The following is a 16,651-nucleotide window of genomic DNA, read 5'->3' as shown; positions in this document are numbered from 1 at the left end:
TCTCTCTCTCTCTCTTCCCCTCTCTCGGTCTCTCTCTCTCTTCCCCTCTCTCGGTCTCTCTCTCTCTCTCTTCCCCTCTCTCGGTCTCTCTCTCTCTTCCCCTCTCTTCCCCTCTCTCGGTCTCTCTCTCTCTCTCTTCCCCTCTCTCGGTCTCTCTCTCTCTCTCTCTTCCCCTCTCTCGGTCTCTCTCTCTCTCTTCCCCTCTCTCGGTCTCTCTCTCTCTCTTCCCCTCTCTCGGTCTCTCTCTCTCTCTTCCCCTCTCTCGGTCTCTCTCTCTCTCTCTCTCTTTCCCCTCTCTCGGTCTCTCTCTCTCTCTCTTCCCCTCTCTCGGTCTCTCTCTCTCTCTCTTCCCCTCTCTCGGTCTCTCTCTCTCTCTTCCCCTCTCTCGGTCTCTCTCTCTCTCTCTTCCCCTCTCTCGGTCTCTCTCTCTCTCTCTTCCCCTCTCTCGGTCTCTCTCTCTCTCTCTTCCCCTCTCTCGGTCTCTCTCTCTCTCTCTTCCCCTCTCTCGGTCTCTCTCTCTCTCTTCCCCTCTCTCGGTCTCTCTCTCTCTCTCTCTTCCCCTCTCTCGGTCTCTCTCTCTCTCTCCCCTCTCTCGGTCTCTCTCTCTCTCTCTCTCTCTTCCCCTCTCTCGGTTCTCTCTCTCTCTCTCTCTCTTCCCCTCTCTCGGTCTCTCTCTCTCTCTCTCTCTTCCCCTCTCTCGGTCTCTCTCTCTCTCTCTCTCTCTTCCCCTCTCTCGGTCTCTCTCTCTCTCTTCCCCTCTCTCGGTCTCTCTCTCTCTCTTCCCCTCTCTCGGTCTCTCTCTCTCTTCCCCTCTCTCGGTCTCTCTCTCTCTCTTCCCCTCTCTCGGTCTCTCTCTCTCTCTTCCCCTCTCTCGGTCTCTCTCTCTCTCTTCCCCTCTCTCGGTCTCTCTCTCTCTCTCTTCCCCTCGCTCGGTCTCTCTCTCTCTCTCTCTTCCCCTCGCTCGGTCTCTCTCTCTCTCTCTCTCTCTCTCTCTCTCTTCCCCTCTCTCGGTCTCTCTCTCTCTCTTCCCCTCTCTCGGTCTCTCTCTCTCTCTCTTCCCCTCTCTCGGTCTCTCTCTCTCTCTCTTCCCGTCGCTCGGTCTCTCTCTCTCTCTCTTCCCCTCGCTCGGTCTCTCTCTCTCTCTCTTCCCCTCTCTCGGTCTCTCTCTCTCTTCCCCTCTCTCGGTCTCTCTCTCTCTTCCCCTCTCTCGGTCTCTCTCTCTCTTCCCCTCTCTCGGTCTCTCTCTCTCTCTCTTCCCCTCTCTCGGTCTCTCTCTCTCTCTTCCCCTCTCTCGGTCTCTCTCTCTCTCTCTTCCCCTCACTCGGTCTCTCTCTCTCTCTCTCTTCCCCTCACTCGGTCTCTCTCTCTCTCTCTTCCCCTCGCTCGGTCTCTCTCTCTCTCTCTCTTCCCCTCACTCGGTCTCTCTCTCTCTCTCTCTTCCCCTCACTCGGTCTCTCTCTCTCTCTCTCTTCCCCTCACTCGGTCTCTCTCTCTCTTCCCCTCGCTCGGTCTCTCTCTCTCTCTCTCTTCCCCTCGCTCGGTCTCTCTCTCTCTTCCCCTCGCTCGGTCTCTCTCTCTCTCTTCCCCTCGCTCGGTCTCTCTCTCTTCCCCTCTCTCGGTCTCTCTCTCTTCCCCTCTCTCGGTCTCTCTCTCTTCCCCTCTCTCGGTCTCTCTCTCTTCCCCTCTCTCGGTCTCTCTCTCTCTCTCTCTCTCTTCCCCTCTCTCTTCCCCTCGCTCGGTCTCTCTCTCTCTCTCTCTCTTCCCCTCTCTCTTCCCCTCGCTCGGTCTCTCTCTCTCTCTCTCTCTCTTCCCCTCGCTCGGTCTCTCTCTCACCACGTAGTTGAAGATGAATCTGCTGTGGGCCAGTTTGAGGTGTTTGAGGAGACTGTAGAGTCTCCTACAGTTCAGAGTGCACCAGGGACAGTGGAGGTCATCTCTAGCCTCGGTCTGCTGCTGTGTGTTGTGGTTATACAGGAACTAGAGAGAGGGAGAGAAGGATATAGACTATGTAATTCCACAGGAAAGGTCAGCCAGTCTGACCATAGTGTAGGAGCCAGTAGAAACTCCCCATCATAGACAGACAAGTCTGAAAAACACGGTACCAAATGGGACCCTATTGCCTATATAGTGAGCTATGGGCCCTGGTCAAATGAAGGGCACTATATAGGAAACAGGATGCGGACCTGTTATAAAGGACCAGGTCTCTAATACCCCCCAGTCAGACCTGTTATAAAGGACCAGGTCTCTAATACCCCCCAGTCAGACCTGTTATAAAGGACCAGGTCTCTAATACCATCCACCCCCAGTCAGACCTGTTATAAAGGACCAGGTCTCTAATACCATCCACCCCCCAGTCAGACCTGTTATAAAGGACCAGGTCTCCAATACCCCCCAGTCAGACCTGTTATAAAGGACCAGGTCTCCAATACCCCCCAGTCAGACCTGTTATAAAGGACCAGGTCTCTAATACCATCCACCCCCCAGTCAGACCTGTTATAAAGGACCAGGTCTCTAAAACCATCCACCCCCAGTCAGACCTGTTATAAAGGACCAGGTCTCTAATACCATCCACCCCCCAGTCAGACCTGTTATAAAGGACCAGGTCTCTAATACCCCCCAGTCAGACCTGTTATAAAGGACCAGGTCTCAAATACCCCCCAGTCAGACCTGTTATAAAGGACCAGGTCTCTAATACCCCCCAGTCAGACCTGTTATAAAGGACCAGGTCTCTAATACCATCCACCCCCAGTCAGACCTGTTATAAAGGACCAGGTCTCTAATACCCCCCCAGTCAGACCTGTTATAAAGGACCAGGTCTCTAATACCATCCACCCCCAGTCAGACCTGTTATAAAGGACCAGGTCTCTAATACCATCCACCCCCAGTCAGACCTGTTATAAAGGACCAGGTCTCTAATACCCCCCAGTCAGACCTGTTATGAAGGACCAGGTCTCTAATACCCCCCAGTCAGACCTGTTATAAAGGACCAGGTCTCTAATACCATCCACCCCCAGTCAGACCTGTTATAAAGGACCAGGTCTCTAATACCATCCACCCCCAGTCAGACCTGTTATAAAGGACCAGGTCTCTAATACCATCCACCCCCCAGTCAGACCTGTTATAAAGGACCAGGTCTCTAATACCATCCACCCCCAGTCAGACCTGTTATAAAGGACCAGGTCTCTAATACCCCCCAGTCAGACCTGTTATAAAGGACCAGGTCTCTAATACCCCCCAGTCAGACCTGTTATAAAGGACCAGGTCTCTAATACCCCCCAGTCAGACCTGTTATAAAGGACCAGGTCTCTAATACCATCCACCCCCCAGTCAGACCTGTTATACAGGACCAGGTCTCTAATACCATCCACCCCCAGTCAGACCTGTTATAAAGGACCAGGTCTCTAATACCATCCACCCCCCAGTCAGACCTGTTATAAAGGACCAGGTCTCTAATACCCCCCAGTCAGACCTGTTATAAAGGACCAGGTCTCTAATACCATCCACCCCCCAGTCAGACCTGTTATAAAGGACCAGGTCTCTAATACCCCCCAGTCAGACCTGTTATAAAGGACCAGGTCTCTAATACCATCCACCCCCCAGTCAGACCTGTTATAAAGGACCAGGTCTCTAAAACCATCCACCCCCAGTCAGACCTGTTATAAAGGACCAGGTCTCTAATACCATCCACCCCCCAGTCAGACCTGTTATAAAGGACCAGGTCTCTAATACCATCCACTCCCAGTCAGACCTGTTATAAAGGACCAGGTCTCTAATACCATCCACTCCCAGTCAGACCTGTTATAAAGGACCAGGTCTCTAATACCATCCACCCCCAGTCAGACCTGTTATAAAGGACCAGGTCTCTAATACCCCCCAGTCAGACCTGTTATAAAGGACCAGGTCTCTAATACCATCCACCCCCCAGTCAGACCTGTTATAAAGGACCAGGTCTCTAATACCATCCACCCCCCAGTCAGACCTGTTATAAAGGACCAGGTCTCTAATACCCCCCAGTCAGACCTGTTATAAAGGACCAGGTCTCTAATACCATCCACCCCCCAGTCAGACCTGTTATAAAGGACCAGGTCTCTAATACCCCCCAGTCAGACCTGTTATAAAGGACCAGGTCTCTAATACCATCCACCCCCCAGTCAGACCTGTTATGAAGGACCAGGTCTCTAATACCCCCCAGTCAGACCTGTTATAAAGGACCAGGTCTCTAATACCATCCACCCCCCAGTCAGACCTGTTATAAAGGACCAGGTCTCTAATACCATCCACCCCCCAGTCAGACCTGTTATAAAGGTCCAGGTCTCTAATACCATCCACCCCCAGTCAGACCTGTTATAAAGGACCAGGTCTCTAATACCATCCACCCTCCAGTCAGACCTGTTATAAAGGACCAGGTCTCTAATACCATCCACCCACCGTCAGACCTGTTATAAAGGACCAGGTCTCTAATACCATCCACCCTCCAGTCAGACCTGTTATAAAGGACCAGGTCTCTAATACCCCCCAGTCAGACCTGTTATAAAGGACCAGGTCTCTAATACCATCCACCCCCAGTCAGACCTGTTATAAAGGACCAGGTCTCTAATACCATCCACCCCCAGTCAGACCTGTTATAAAGGACCAGGTCTCTAATACCATCCACCCCCCAGTCAGACCTGTTATAAAGGACCAGGTCTCTAATACCCCCCAGTCAGACCTGTTATAAAGGACCAGGTCTCTAATACCCCCCAGTCAGACCTGTTATAAAGGACCAGGTCTCTAATACCATCCACCCCCAGTCAGACCGGTTATAAAGGACCAGGTCTCTAATACCCCCCAGTCAGACCTGTTATAAAGGACCAGGTCTCTAATACCATCCACCCCCAGTCAGACCTGTTATAAAGGACCAGGTCTCTAATACCCCCCAGTCAGACCTGTTATAAAGGACCAGGTCTCTAATACCATCCACCCCCCAGTCAGACCTGTTATAAAGGACCAGGTCTCTAATACCCCCCAGTCAGACCTGTTATAAAGGACCAGGTCTCTAATACCATCCACCCCCTAGTCAGACCTGTTATAAAGGACCAGGTCTCTAATACCATCCACCCCCAGTCAGACCTGTTATAAAGGACCAGGTCTCTAATACCCCCCAGTCAGACCTGTTATAAAGGACCAGGTCTCTAATACCATCCACCCCCAGTCAGACCTGTTATAAAGGACCAGGTCTCTAATACCATCCACCCCCAGTCAGACCTGTTATAAAGGACCAGGTCTCTAATACCATCCACCCCCAGTCAGACCTGTTATAAAGGACCAGGTCTCTAATAACCCCCAGTCAGACCTGTTATAAAGGACCAGGTCTCTAATACCATCCACCCCCAGTCAGACCTGTTATAAAGGACCAGGTCTCTAATACCATCCACCCCCAGTCAGACCTGTTATAAAGGACCAGGTCTCTAATACCCCCCAGTCAGACCTGTTATAAAGGACCAGGTCTCTAATACCATCCACCCCCAGTCAGACCTGTTATAAAGGACCAGGTCTCTAATACCATCCACCCCCCAGTCAGACCTGTTATAAAGGACCAGGTCTCTAATACCATCCACCCCCAGTCAGACCTGTTATACAGGACCAGGTCTCTAACACCCCCAGTCAGACCTGTTATAAAGGACCAGGTCTCTAATACCATCCACCCCCCAGTCAGACCTGTTATAAAGGACCAGGTCTCTAATACCCCCCAGTCAGACCTGTTATAAAGGACCAGGTCTCTAATACCATCCACCCCCAGTCAGACCTGTTATAAAGGACCAGGTCTCTAATACCATCCACCCCCAGTCAGACCTGTTATAAAGGACCAGGTCTCTAATACCATCCACCCCCAGTCAGACCTGTTATAAAGGACCAGGTCTCTAATACCATCCACCCCCCAGTCAGACCTGTTATAAAGGACCAGGTCTCTAATACCCCCAGTCAGACCTGTTATAAAGGACCAGGTCTCTAATACCATCCACCCCCCAGTCAGACCTGTTATAAAGGACCAGGTCTCTAATACCCCCAGTCAGACCTGTTATAAAGGACCAGGTCTCTAATACCATCCACCCCCAGTCAGACCTGTTATAAAGGACCAGGTCTCTAATACCATCCACCCCCAGTCAGACCTGTTATAAAGGACCAGGTCTCTAATACCATCCACCCCCCAGTCAGACCTGTTATAAAGGACCAGGTCTCTAATACCATCCACCCCCAGTCAGACCTGTTATAAAGGACCAGGTCTCTAATACCCCCCAGTCAGACCTGTTATAAAGGACCAGGTCTCTAATACCATCCACCCCCAGTCAGACCTGTTATAAAGGACCAGGTCTCTAATAACCCCCAGTCAGACCTGTTATAAAGGACCAGGTCTCTAATACCATCCACCCCCAGTCAGACCTGTTATAAAGGACCAGGTCTCTAATACCATCCACCCCCAGTCAGACCTGTTATAAAGGACCAGGTCTCTAATACCCCCCAGTCAGACCTGTTATAAAGGACCAGGTCTCTAATACCATCCACCCCCAGTCAGACCTGTTATAAAGGACCAGGTCTCTAATACCATCCACCCCCCAGTCAGACCTGTTATAAAGGACCAGGTCTCTAATACCATCCACCCCCAGTCAGACCTGTTATAAAGGACCAGGTCTCTAATACCATCCACCCCCAGTCAGACCTGTTATAAAGGACCAGGTCTCTAATACCATCCACCCCCAGTCAGACCTGTTATAAAGGACCAGGTCTCTAAAACCATCCACCCCCCAGTCAGACCTGTTATAAAGGACCAGGTCTCTAATACCATCCACCCCCAGTCAGACCTGTTATAAAGGACCAGGTCTCTAATAACCCCCCAGTCAGACCTGTTATAAAGGACCAGGTCTCTAATACCATCCACCCCCAGTCAGACCTGTTATAAAGGACCAGGTCTCTAATACCATCCACCCCCCAGTCAGACCTGTTATAAAGGACCAGGTCTCTAATACCATCCACCCCCCAGTCAGACCTGTTATACAGGACCAGGTCTCTAATACCCCCCAGTCAGACCTGTTATAAAGGACCAGGTCTCTAATACCATCCACCCCCAGTCAGACCTGTTATAAAGGACCAGGTCTCTAATACCATCCACCCCCAGTCAGACCTGTTATAAAGGACCAGGTCTCTAATACCATCCACCCCCCAGTCAGACCTGTTATAAAGGACCAGGTCTCTAATACCATCCACCCCCAGTCAGACCTGTTATAAAGGACCAGGTCTCTAATACCATCCACCCCCAGTCAGACCTGTTATAAAGGACCAGGTCTCTAATACCCCCCAGTCAGACCTGTTATAAAGGACCAGGTCTCTAATACCCCCCCAGTCAGACCTGTTATAAAGGTCCAGGTCTCTAATACCATCCACCCCCAGTCAGACCTGTTATAAAGGACCAGGTCTCTAATACCCCCCCAGTCAGACCTGTTATAAAGGACCAGGTCTCTAATACCATCCACCCCCAGTCAGACCTGTTATAAAGGACCAGGTCTCTAATACCCCCCAGTCAGACCTGTTATAAAGGACCAGGTCTCTAATACCATCCACCCCCAGTCAGACCTGTTATAAAGGACCAGGTCTCTAATACCCCCCAGTCAGACCTGTTATAAAGGACCAGGTCTCTAATACCATCCACCCCCAGTCAGACCTGTTATAAAGGACCAGGTCTCTAATACCATCCACCCCCAGTCAGACCTGTTATAAAGGACCAGGTCTCTAATACCATCCACCCCCAGTCAGACCTGTTATAAAGGACCAGGTCTCTAATACCATCCACCCCCAGTCAGACCTGTTATAAAGGACCAGGTCTCTAATACCATCCACCCCCAGTCAGACCTGTTATAAAGGACCAGGTCTCTAATACCATCCACCCCCAGTCAGACCTGTTATAAAGGACCAGGTCTCTAATACCATCCACCCCCAGTCAGACCTGTTATAAAGGACCAGGTCTCTAATACCATCCACCCCCAGTCAGACCTGTTATAAAGGACCAGGTCTCTAATACCATCCACCCCCCAGTCAGACCTGTTATAAAGGACCAGGTCTCTAATACCATCCACCCCCAGTCAGACCTGTTATAAAGGACCAGGTCTCTAATACCATCCACCCCCAGTCAGACCTGTTATAAAGGACCAGGTCTCTAATACCATCCACCCCCAGTCAGACCTGTTATAAAGGACCAGGTCTCTAATACCATCCACCCCCAGTCAGACCTGTTATAAAGGACCAGGTCTCTAATACCATCCACCCCCAGTCAGACCTGTTATAAAGGACCAGGTCTCTAATACCATCCACCCCCCAGTCAGACCTGTTATAAAGGACCAGGTCTCTAATACCATCCACCCCCAGTCAGACCTGTTATAAAGGACCAGGTCTCTAATACCATCCACCCCCAGTCAGACCTGTTATAAAGGACCAGGTCTCTAATACCATCCACCCCCAGTCAGACCTGTTATAAAGGACCAGGTCTCTAATACCATCCACCCCCAGTCAGACCTGTTATAAAGGACCAGGTCTCTAATACCATCCACCCCCAGTCAGACCTGTTATAAAGGACCAGGTCTCTAATACCATCCACCCCCAGTCAGACCTGTTATAAAGGACCAGGTCTCTAATACCATCCACCCCCAGTCAGACCTGTTATAAAGGACCAGGTCTCTAATACCATCCACCCCCAGTCAGACCTGTTATAAAGGACCAGGTCTCTAATACCCCCCCAGTCAGACCTGTTATAAAGGACCAGGTCTCTAATACCATCCACCCCCAGTCAGACCTGTTATAAAGGACCAGGTCTCTAATACCATCCACCCCCAGTCAGACCTGTTATAAAGGACCAGGTCTCTAATACCATCCACCCCCCAGTCAGACCTGTTATAAAGGACCAGGTCTCTAATACCATCCACCCCCAGTCAGACCTGTTATAAAGGACCAGGTCTCTAATACCCCCCCAGTCAGACCTGTTATAAATGACCAGGTCTCTAATACCATCCACCCTCCAGTCAGACCTGTAATAAAGGACCAGGTCTCTAATACCATCCACCCCCAGTCAGACCTGTTATAAAGGACCAGGTCTCTAATACCCCCAGTCAGACCTGTTATAAAGGACCAGGTCTCTAATACCATCCACCCCCAGTCAGACCTGTTATAAAGGACCAGGTCTCTAATACCATCCACCCCCAGTCAGACCTGTTATAAAGGACCAGGTCTCTAATACCATCCACCCCCCAGTCAGACCTGTTATACAGGACCAGGTCTCTAATACCCCCCAGTCAGACCTGTTATAAAGGACCAGGTCTCTAATACCATCCACCCCCCAGTCAGACCGGTTATAAAGGACCAGGTCTCTAATACCCCCCAGTCAGACCTGTTATAAAGGACCAGGTCTCTAATACCATCCACCCCCAGTCAGACCTGTTATAAAGGACCAGGTCTCTAATACCATCCACCCCCAGTCAGACCTGTTATAAAGGACCAGGTCTCTAATACCATCCACCCCCAGTCAGACCTGTTATAAAGGACCAGGTCTCTAATACCATCCACCCCCAGTCAGACCTGTTATAAAGGACCAGGTCTCTAATACCATCCACCCCCAGTCAGACCTGTTATAAAGGACCAGGTCTCTAATACCCCCCAGTCAGACCTGTTATAAAGGACCAGGTCTCTAATACCATCCACCCCCAGTCAGACCTGTTATAAAGGACCAGGTCTCTAATACCATCCACCCCCAGTCAGACCTGTTATAAAGGACCAGGTCTCTAATACCATCCACCCCCCAGTCAGACCTGTTATAAAGGACCAGGTCTCTAATACCATCCACCCCCCAGTCAGACCTGTTATAAAGGACCAGGTCTCTAATACCATCCACCCCCAGTCAGACCTGTTATAAAGGACCAGGTCTCTAATACCCCCCCAGTCAGACCTGTTATAAAGGACCAGGTCTCTAATACCATCCACCCCCAGTCAGACCTGTTATAAAGGACCAGGTCTCTAATACCATCCACCCCCAGTCAGACCTGTTATAAAGGACCAGGTCTCTAATACCATCCACCCCCCAGTCAGACCTGTTATAAAGGACCAGGTCTCTAATACCATCCACCCCCCAGTCAGACCTGTTATAAAGGACCAGGTCTCTAATACCATCCACCCCCAGTCAGACCTGTTATAAAGGACCAGGTCTCTAATACCCCCCAGTCAGACCTGTTATAAAGGACCAGGTCTCTAATACCATCCACCCCCAGTCAGACCTGTTATAAAGGACCAGGTCTCTAATACCATCCACCCCCAGTCAGACCTGTTATAAAGGACCAGGTCTCTAATACCATCCACCCCCAGTCAGACCTGTTATAAAGGACCAGGTCTCTAATACCATCCACCCCCCAGTCAGACCTGTTATAAAGGACCAGGTCTCTAATACCATCCACCCCCCAGTCAGACCTGTTATAAAGGACCAGGTCTCTAATACCATCCACCCCCAGTCAGACCTGTTATAAAGGACCAGGTCTCTAATACCCCCCCAGTCAGACCTGTTATAAAGGACCAGGTCTCTAATACCCCCCCAGTCAGACCTGTTATAAAGGACCAGGTCTCTAATACCATCCACCCCCCAGTCAGACCTGTTATAAAGGACCAGGTCTCTAATACCATCCACCCCCAGTCAGACCTGTTATAAAGGACCAGGTCTCTAATACCATCCACCCCCCAGTCAGACCTGTTATAAAGGACCAGGTCTCTAATACCATCCACCCCCCAGTCAGACCTGTTATAAAGGACCAGGTCTCTAATACCATCCACCCCCAGTCAGACCTGTTATAAAGGACCAGGTCTCTAATACCCCCAGTCAGACCTGTTATAAAGGACCAGGTCTCTAATACCATCCACCCCCAGTCAGACCTGTTATAAAGGACCAGGTCTCTAATACCATCCACCCCCAGTCAGACCTGTTATAAAGGACCAGGTCTCTAATACCATCCACCCCCAGTCAGACCTGTTATAAAGGACCAGGTCTCTAATACCCCCCAGTCAGACCTGTTATAAAGGACCAGGTCTCTAATACCCCCCAGTCAGACCTGTTATAAAGGACCAGGTCTCTAATACCATCCACCCCCAGTCAGACCTGTTATAAAGGACCAGGTCTCTAATACCCCCCAGTCAGACCTGTTATAAAGGACCAGGTCTCTAATACCCCCCAGTCAGACCTGTTATAAAGGACCAGGTCTCTAATACCCCCCAGTCAGACCTGTTATAAAGGACCAGGTCTCTAATACCATCCACCCCCAGTCAGACCTGTTATAAAGGACCAGGTCTCTAATACCATCCACCCCCAGTCAGACCTGTTATAAAGGACCAGGTCTCTAATACCATCCACCCCCAGTCAGACCTGTTATAAAGGACCAGGTCTCTAATACCCCCCAGTCAGACCTGTTATAAAGGACCAGGTCTCTAATACCATCCACCCCCAGTCAGACCTGTTATAAAGGACCAGGTCTCTAATACCCCCCAGTCAGACCTGTTATAAAGGACCAGGTCTCTAATACCATCCACCCCCCAGTCAGACCTGTTATAAAGGACCAGGTCTCTAATACCATCCACCCCCAGTCAGACACATAACAAGAGAACAAAAGACAAGCACAACACGGCTGTGATTCAGACATGGATTGCACAATGCGATCTGCACTAAAGTCAACAATACAAGTGTGTTTCTCCCTCTCACCTGGTAGAATATGCGTAGATTGTCACTTGGTTCCTGAAGTGTGTGTTCTCGTCTCATCTGAAATTCTGTACTGCTGAAGGAGTCTTTCACAGCTACAGAGAGAGAGAGGAAACATATACCATGTTTAAAGGGGTTCTTTAACGTGTACCATGTTTAAAGGGGTTCTTTAACGTATACCATGTTTAAAGGGATTCTTTAACGTGTACCATGTTTAAAGGGATTCTTTAACGTGTACCATGTTTAAAGGGATACTTTAACGTGTACCATGTTTAAAGGGATACTTTAACGTATACCATGTTTAAAGGGATACTTTAACGTGTACCATGTTTAAAGGGATACTTTAACGTGTACCATGTTTAAAGGGATTCTTTAACGTGTACCATGTTTAAAGGGATACTTTAACGTGTACCATGTTTAAAGGGATACTTTAACGTGTACCATGTTTAAAGGGATACTTTAACGTATACCATGTTTAAAGGGATACTTTAACGTGTACCATGTTTAAAGGGATACTTTAACGTATACCATGTTTAAAGGGATACTTTAACGTGTACCATGTTTAAAGGGATTCTTTAACGTGTACCATGTTTAAAGGGATACTTTAACGTATACCATGTTTAAAGGGATACTTTAACGTGTACCATGTTTAAAGGGATTCTTTAACGTGTACCATGTTTAAAGGGATACTTTAACGTATACCATGTTTAAAGGGATACTTTAACGTATACCATGTTTAAAGGGATACTTTAACGTGTACCATGTTTAAAGGGATTCTTTAACGTGTACCATGTTTAAAGGGATACTTTAACGTATACCATGTTTAAAGGGATACTTTAACGTGTACCATGTTTAAAGGGATTCTTTAACGTGTACCATGTTTAAAGGGATACTTCAGGATTTTGGTAATGAGGCCTGTTATCTACTTCCCCAGAAATCAGATGAACTCGTGGATAATACTTCTATTTCTCGGTGTCCAGTATGAAGGATGTTGCCAACTATCACTGGCGCAATTGCTAACTAATGTTCGCTAGCAGATACCACAGACTTCCAGTCATTGTGCTAACACTAGTTAGCATTGGCTCACAAAACTACCTGTAACTTCCTTTATACCGGACGCAAAGACACAAAAATGATATTCATTTAAACATGGTTTATGTTAAAGTATCCCTTTAAATTGACACCATTTAGTGAGCTTCTACAGATCACAACAGTCCGTCTGTGTGCGCGTGCGTCGTCCGGCCCGTGTCTCACCTACGGTCTGAGTGGGTCTGAGGGAGCAGGGCCTAGGGTCGGAGGTCAGGCTGCTAGCGTCAGCGTTCCGCGTGGCGAGGGGTTTGGCCACAGGGGCCGTCGACCTATCACTGGGCTCGCCTGTCCAACGCAGCGTGAACTGGAGAGTAGGACCCTTGGAGAACGTCTCAAACGGAGGGAGGAGCTACAGAAAGTGGGGAAGGGAGAGAGAAAGACATGAGTAAAGGGAAGTGCTGACCTCTTCCTGTCTGTTCAGAGAGGAAGACCAGGGGCCTGGGAGGAGGAGTCACACACTAGTGATGCACCGTATACAAAACTTCAGTACTTTTTTGATACAATCATTTTTATTTTCGGTACTTCTGCCAAATGTGTCTCACGGATCAAATCTGTTTATCAATGCAGTCGATGTCCCCCACGGAGTGCACCGTGCCTGTACTACTCAGCATCATACTACTGCATCATGTTAGATCTCCACTCAGCCTGTACTGGGAGTCTGGGCAGCATCATGTTAGATCTCCACTCAGCCTGTACTGGGAGTCTGGACTGCATCATGTTAGATCTCCACTCAGCCTGTACTGGGAGTCTGGACTGCATCATGTTAGATCTCCACTCAGCCTGTACTGGGAGTCTGGGCTGCATCATGTTAGATCTCCACTCAGCCTGTACTGGGAGTCTGGACTGCATCATGTTAGATCTCCACTCAGCCTGTACTGGGAGTCTGGGCTGCATCATGTTAGATCTCCACTCAGCCTGTACTGGGAGTCTGGACTGCATCATGTTAGATCTCCACTCAGCCTGTACTGGGAGTCTGGGCTGCATCATGTTAGATCTCCACTCAGCCTGTACTGGGAGTCTGGGCAGCATCATGTTAGATCTCCACTCAGCCTGTACTGGGAGTCTGGACTGCATCATGTTAGATCTCCACTCAGCCTGTACTGGGAGTCTGGGCTGCATCATGTTAGATCTCCACTCAGCCTGTACTGGGAGTCTGGACTGCATCATGTTAGATCTCCACTCAGCCTGTACTGGGAGTCTGGGCTGCATCATGTTAGATCTCCACTCAGCCTGTACTGGGAGTCTGGGCTGCATCATGTTAGATCTCCACTCAGCCTGTACTGGGAGTCTGGGCAGCATCATGTTAGATCTCCACTCAGCCTGTACTGGGAGTCTGGACTGCATCATGTTAGATCTCTACTCAGCCTGTACTGGGAGTCTGGGCAGCATCATGTTAGATCTCCACTCAGCCTGTACTGGGAGTCTGGGCTGCATCATGTTAGATCTCCACTCAGCCTGTACTGGGAGTCTGGGCTGCATCATGTTAGATCTCCACTCAGCCTGTACTGGGAGTCTGGGCTGCATCATGTTAGATCTCCACTCAGCCTGTACTGGGAGTCTGGACTGCATCATGTTAGATCTCCACTCAGCCTGTACTGGGAGTCTGGGCTGCATCATGTTAGATCTCCACTCAGCCTGTACTGGGAGTCTGGGCAGCATCATGTTAGATCTCCACTCAGCCTGTACTGGGAGTCTGGACTGCATCATGTTAGATCTCCACTCAGCCTGTACTGGGAGTCTGGACTGCATCATGTTAGATCTCCACTCAGCCTGCACAGAAGATACCGGTAGCTTCCAGCTTTGTAGGCTAACTTTCCTTGCTAGCTTACAGCTAAAGCTAACATTTCACTACCACTAGTGGGTCATACGCAGGACCCTATTTGAAAAGTGAATTCACATCATTTTATGATTCATCCTTTAAATTATTTTTTATTTTTTTTAATGGCTGTTTAAACGTTTTTACATTTGTGACATTCCTATTTTAAATGTAATGATATTGAACTTCTCAGATGCCTAACTATTGAACAGAGCAGTAGCTGAGTTTATCTGTCTGGATCAAGAGCCATTCTGGGACTTTGGTTAATATACCTTATTTATTTACATGTTTTATTCAACCTTTATTTAACTAGGCAAGTCAGTTATAAATTCTTACTAAATTCTTATTTACAAAGACGGCCTACCAAAAAAGGCCTCCTGTGGGGACGGGGGCTGGGATTAAAAATAAATAAAATAAAAATATAGGACAAAACACACATCACGACAAGAGACACAACACAACAGTACATAAAGAGAGACCTAAGACAACAACACAGCATGGCAGCAACACAACAATACATAAAGAGAGACCTAAGACAACAACACAGCATGGCAGCAACACAACACTACATAAAGAGAGACCTTAGACAACAACACAGCATGGCAGCAACACATCACCACATAAAGAGAGACCTAAGACAACAACACAGCATGGCAGCAACACATCACCACATAAAGAGAGACCTAAGACAACAACACAGCATGGCAGCAACACATGACAACACTACATAAAGAGAGACCTAAGACAACAACACAGCATGGCAGCAACACATGACAACACTACATAAAGAGAGACCTTAGACAACAACACAGCATGGCAGCAACACAACAATACATAAAGAGAGACCTAACACAACAACACAGCATGGCAGCAACACAACACTACATAAAGAGAGACCTAACACAACAACACAGCATGGCAGCAACACATGACAACACTACATAAAGAGAGACCTAAGACAACAACACAGCATGGCAGCAACACAACACTACATAAGAGACCTTAGACAACAACATAGCATGGCAGCAACACATAACACTACATAAAGAGAGACCTAAGACAACAACACAGCATGGCAGCAACACATGACAACACTACATAAAGAGAGACCTAACACAACAACACAGCATGGCAGCAACACATGACAACACTACATAAAGAGAGACCTAAGACAACACAGCATGGCAGCAACACATGACAACACTACATAAAGAGAGACCTAACACAACAACACAGCATGGCAGCAACACATGACAACACTACATAAAGAGAGACCTAAGACAACAACACAGCATGGCAGCAACACATGACAACACTACATAAAGAGAGACCTAAGACAACAACACAGCATGGCAGCAACACATGACAACACTACATAAAGAGAGACCTAACACAACAACACAGCATGGCAGCAACACATGACAACACTACATAAAGAGAGACCTAAGACAACAACACAGCATGGCAGCAACACATGACAACACTACATAAAGAGAGACCTAACACAACAACACAGCATGGCAGCAACACATGACAACACTACATAAAGAGAGACCTAAGACAACAACACAGCATGGCAGCAACACATGACAACACTACATAAAGAGAGACCTTAGACAACAACACAGCATGGCAGCAACACAACACTACATAAAGAGAGACCTAAGACAACAACACAGCATGGCAGCAACACATGACAACACAACACTACATAAAGAGAGACCTTAGACAACAACACAGCATGGCAGCAACACAACACTACATAAAGAGAGACCTAAGACAACAACACAGCATGGCAGCAATACAACACTACATAAAGAGAGACCTTAGACAACAACACAGCATGGCAGCAACACATGACAACACTACATAAAGAGAGACCTTAGACAACAACACAGCATGGCAGCAACACATAACACTGGTATTGTTTTGGTATGGAGTAACGTGACACTAAACCTGGTATCCAAGTCCACGTTCTGGTGACAACACAC

General features: G+C 48.4%; 1 protein-coding gene across 1 annotated transcript in view; it reads right to left on the bottom strand.

Annotated features, from left to right (window-relative positions):
* LOC106592410 (polycomb protein suz12-A) overlaps nucleotides 1-16,651 on the bottom strand; it is a 58,159-nt gene that overhangs the window by 16,382 nt on the left and 25,126 nt on the right. Inside the window, exons 10-12 of the mRNA XM_045719619.1 lie at nucleotides 13,010-13,193; nucleotides 11,759-11,850; nucleotides 1,834-1,977 (exon numbers count right to left, since the gene is read on the bottom strand). Coding sequence (XP_045575575.1) covers nucleotides 1,834-1,977; nucleotides 11,759-11,850; nucleotides 13,010-13,193 — 420 coding nt within the window. The remainder of the gene's footprint in view (nucleotides 1-1,833; nucleotides 1,978-11,758; nucleotides 11,851-13,009; nucleotides 13,194-16,651) is intronic.

Source organism: Salmo salar, chromosome ssa06 (assembly GCF_905237065.1).
Source record: "Salmo salar chromosome ssa06, Ssal_v3.1, whole genome shotgun sequence".
In the NCBI taxonomy this organism is placed as follows: domain Eukaryota; kingdom Metazoa; phylum Chordata; class Actinopteri; order Salmoniformes; family Salmonidae; genus Salmo; species Salmo salar.
Note: the sequence above shows the minus strand (reverse complement) of the source record. Positions and strands in the feature narration are given on the sequence as shown.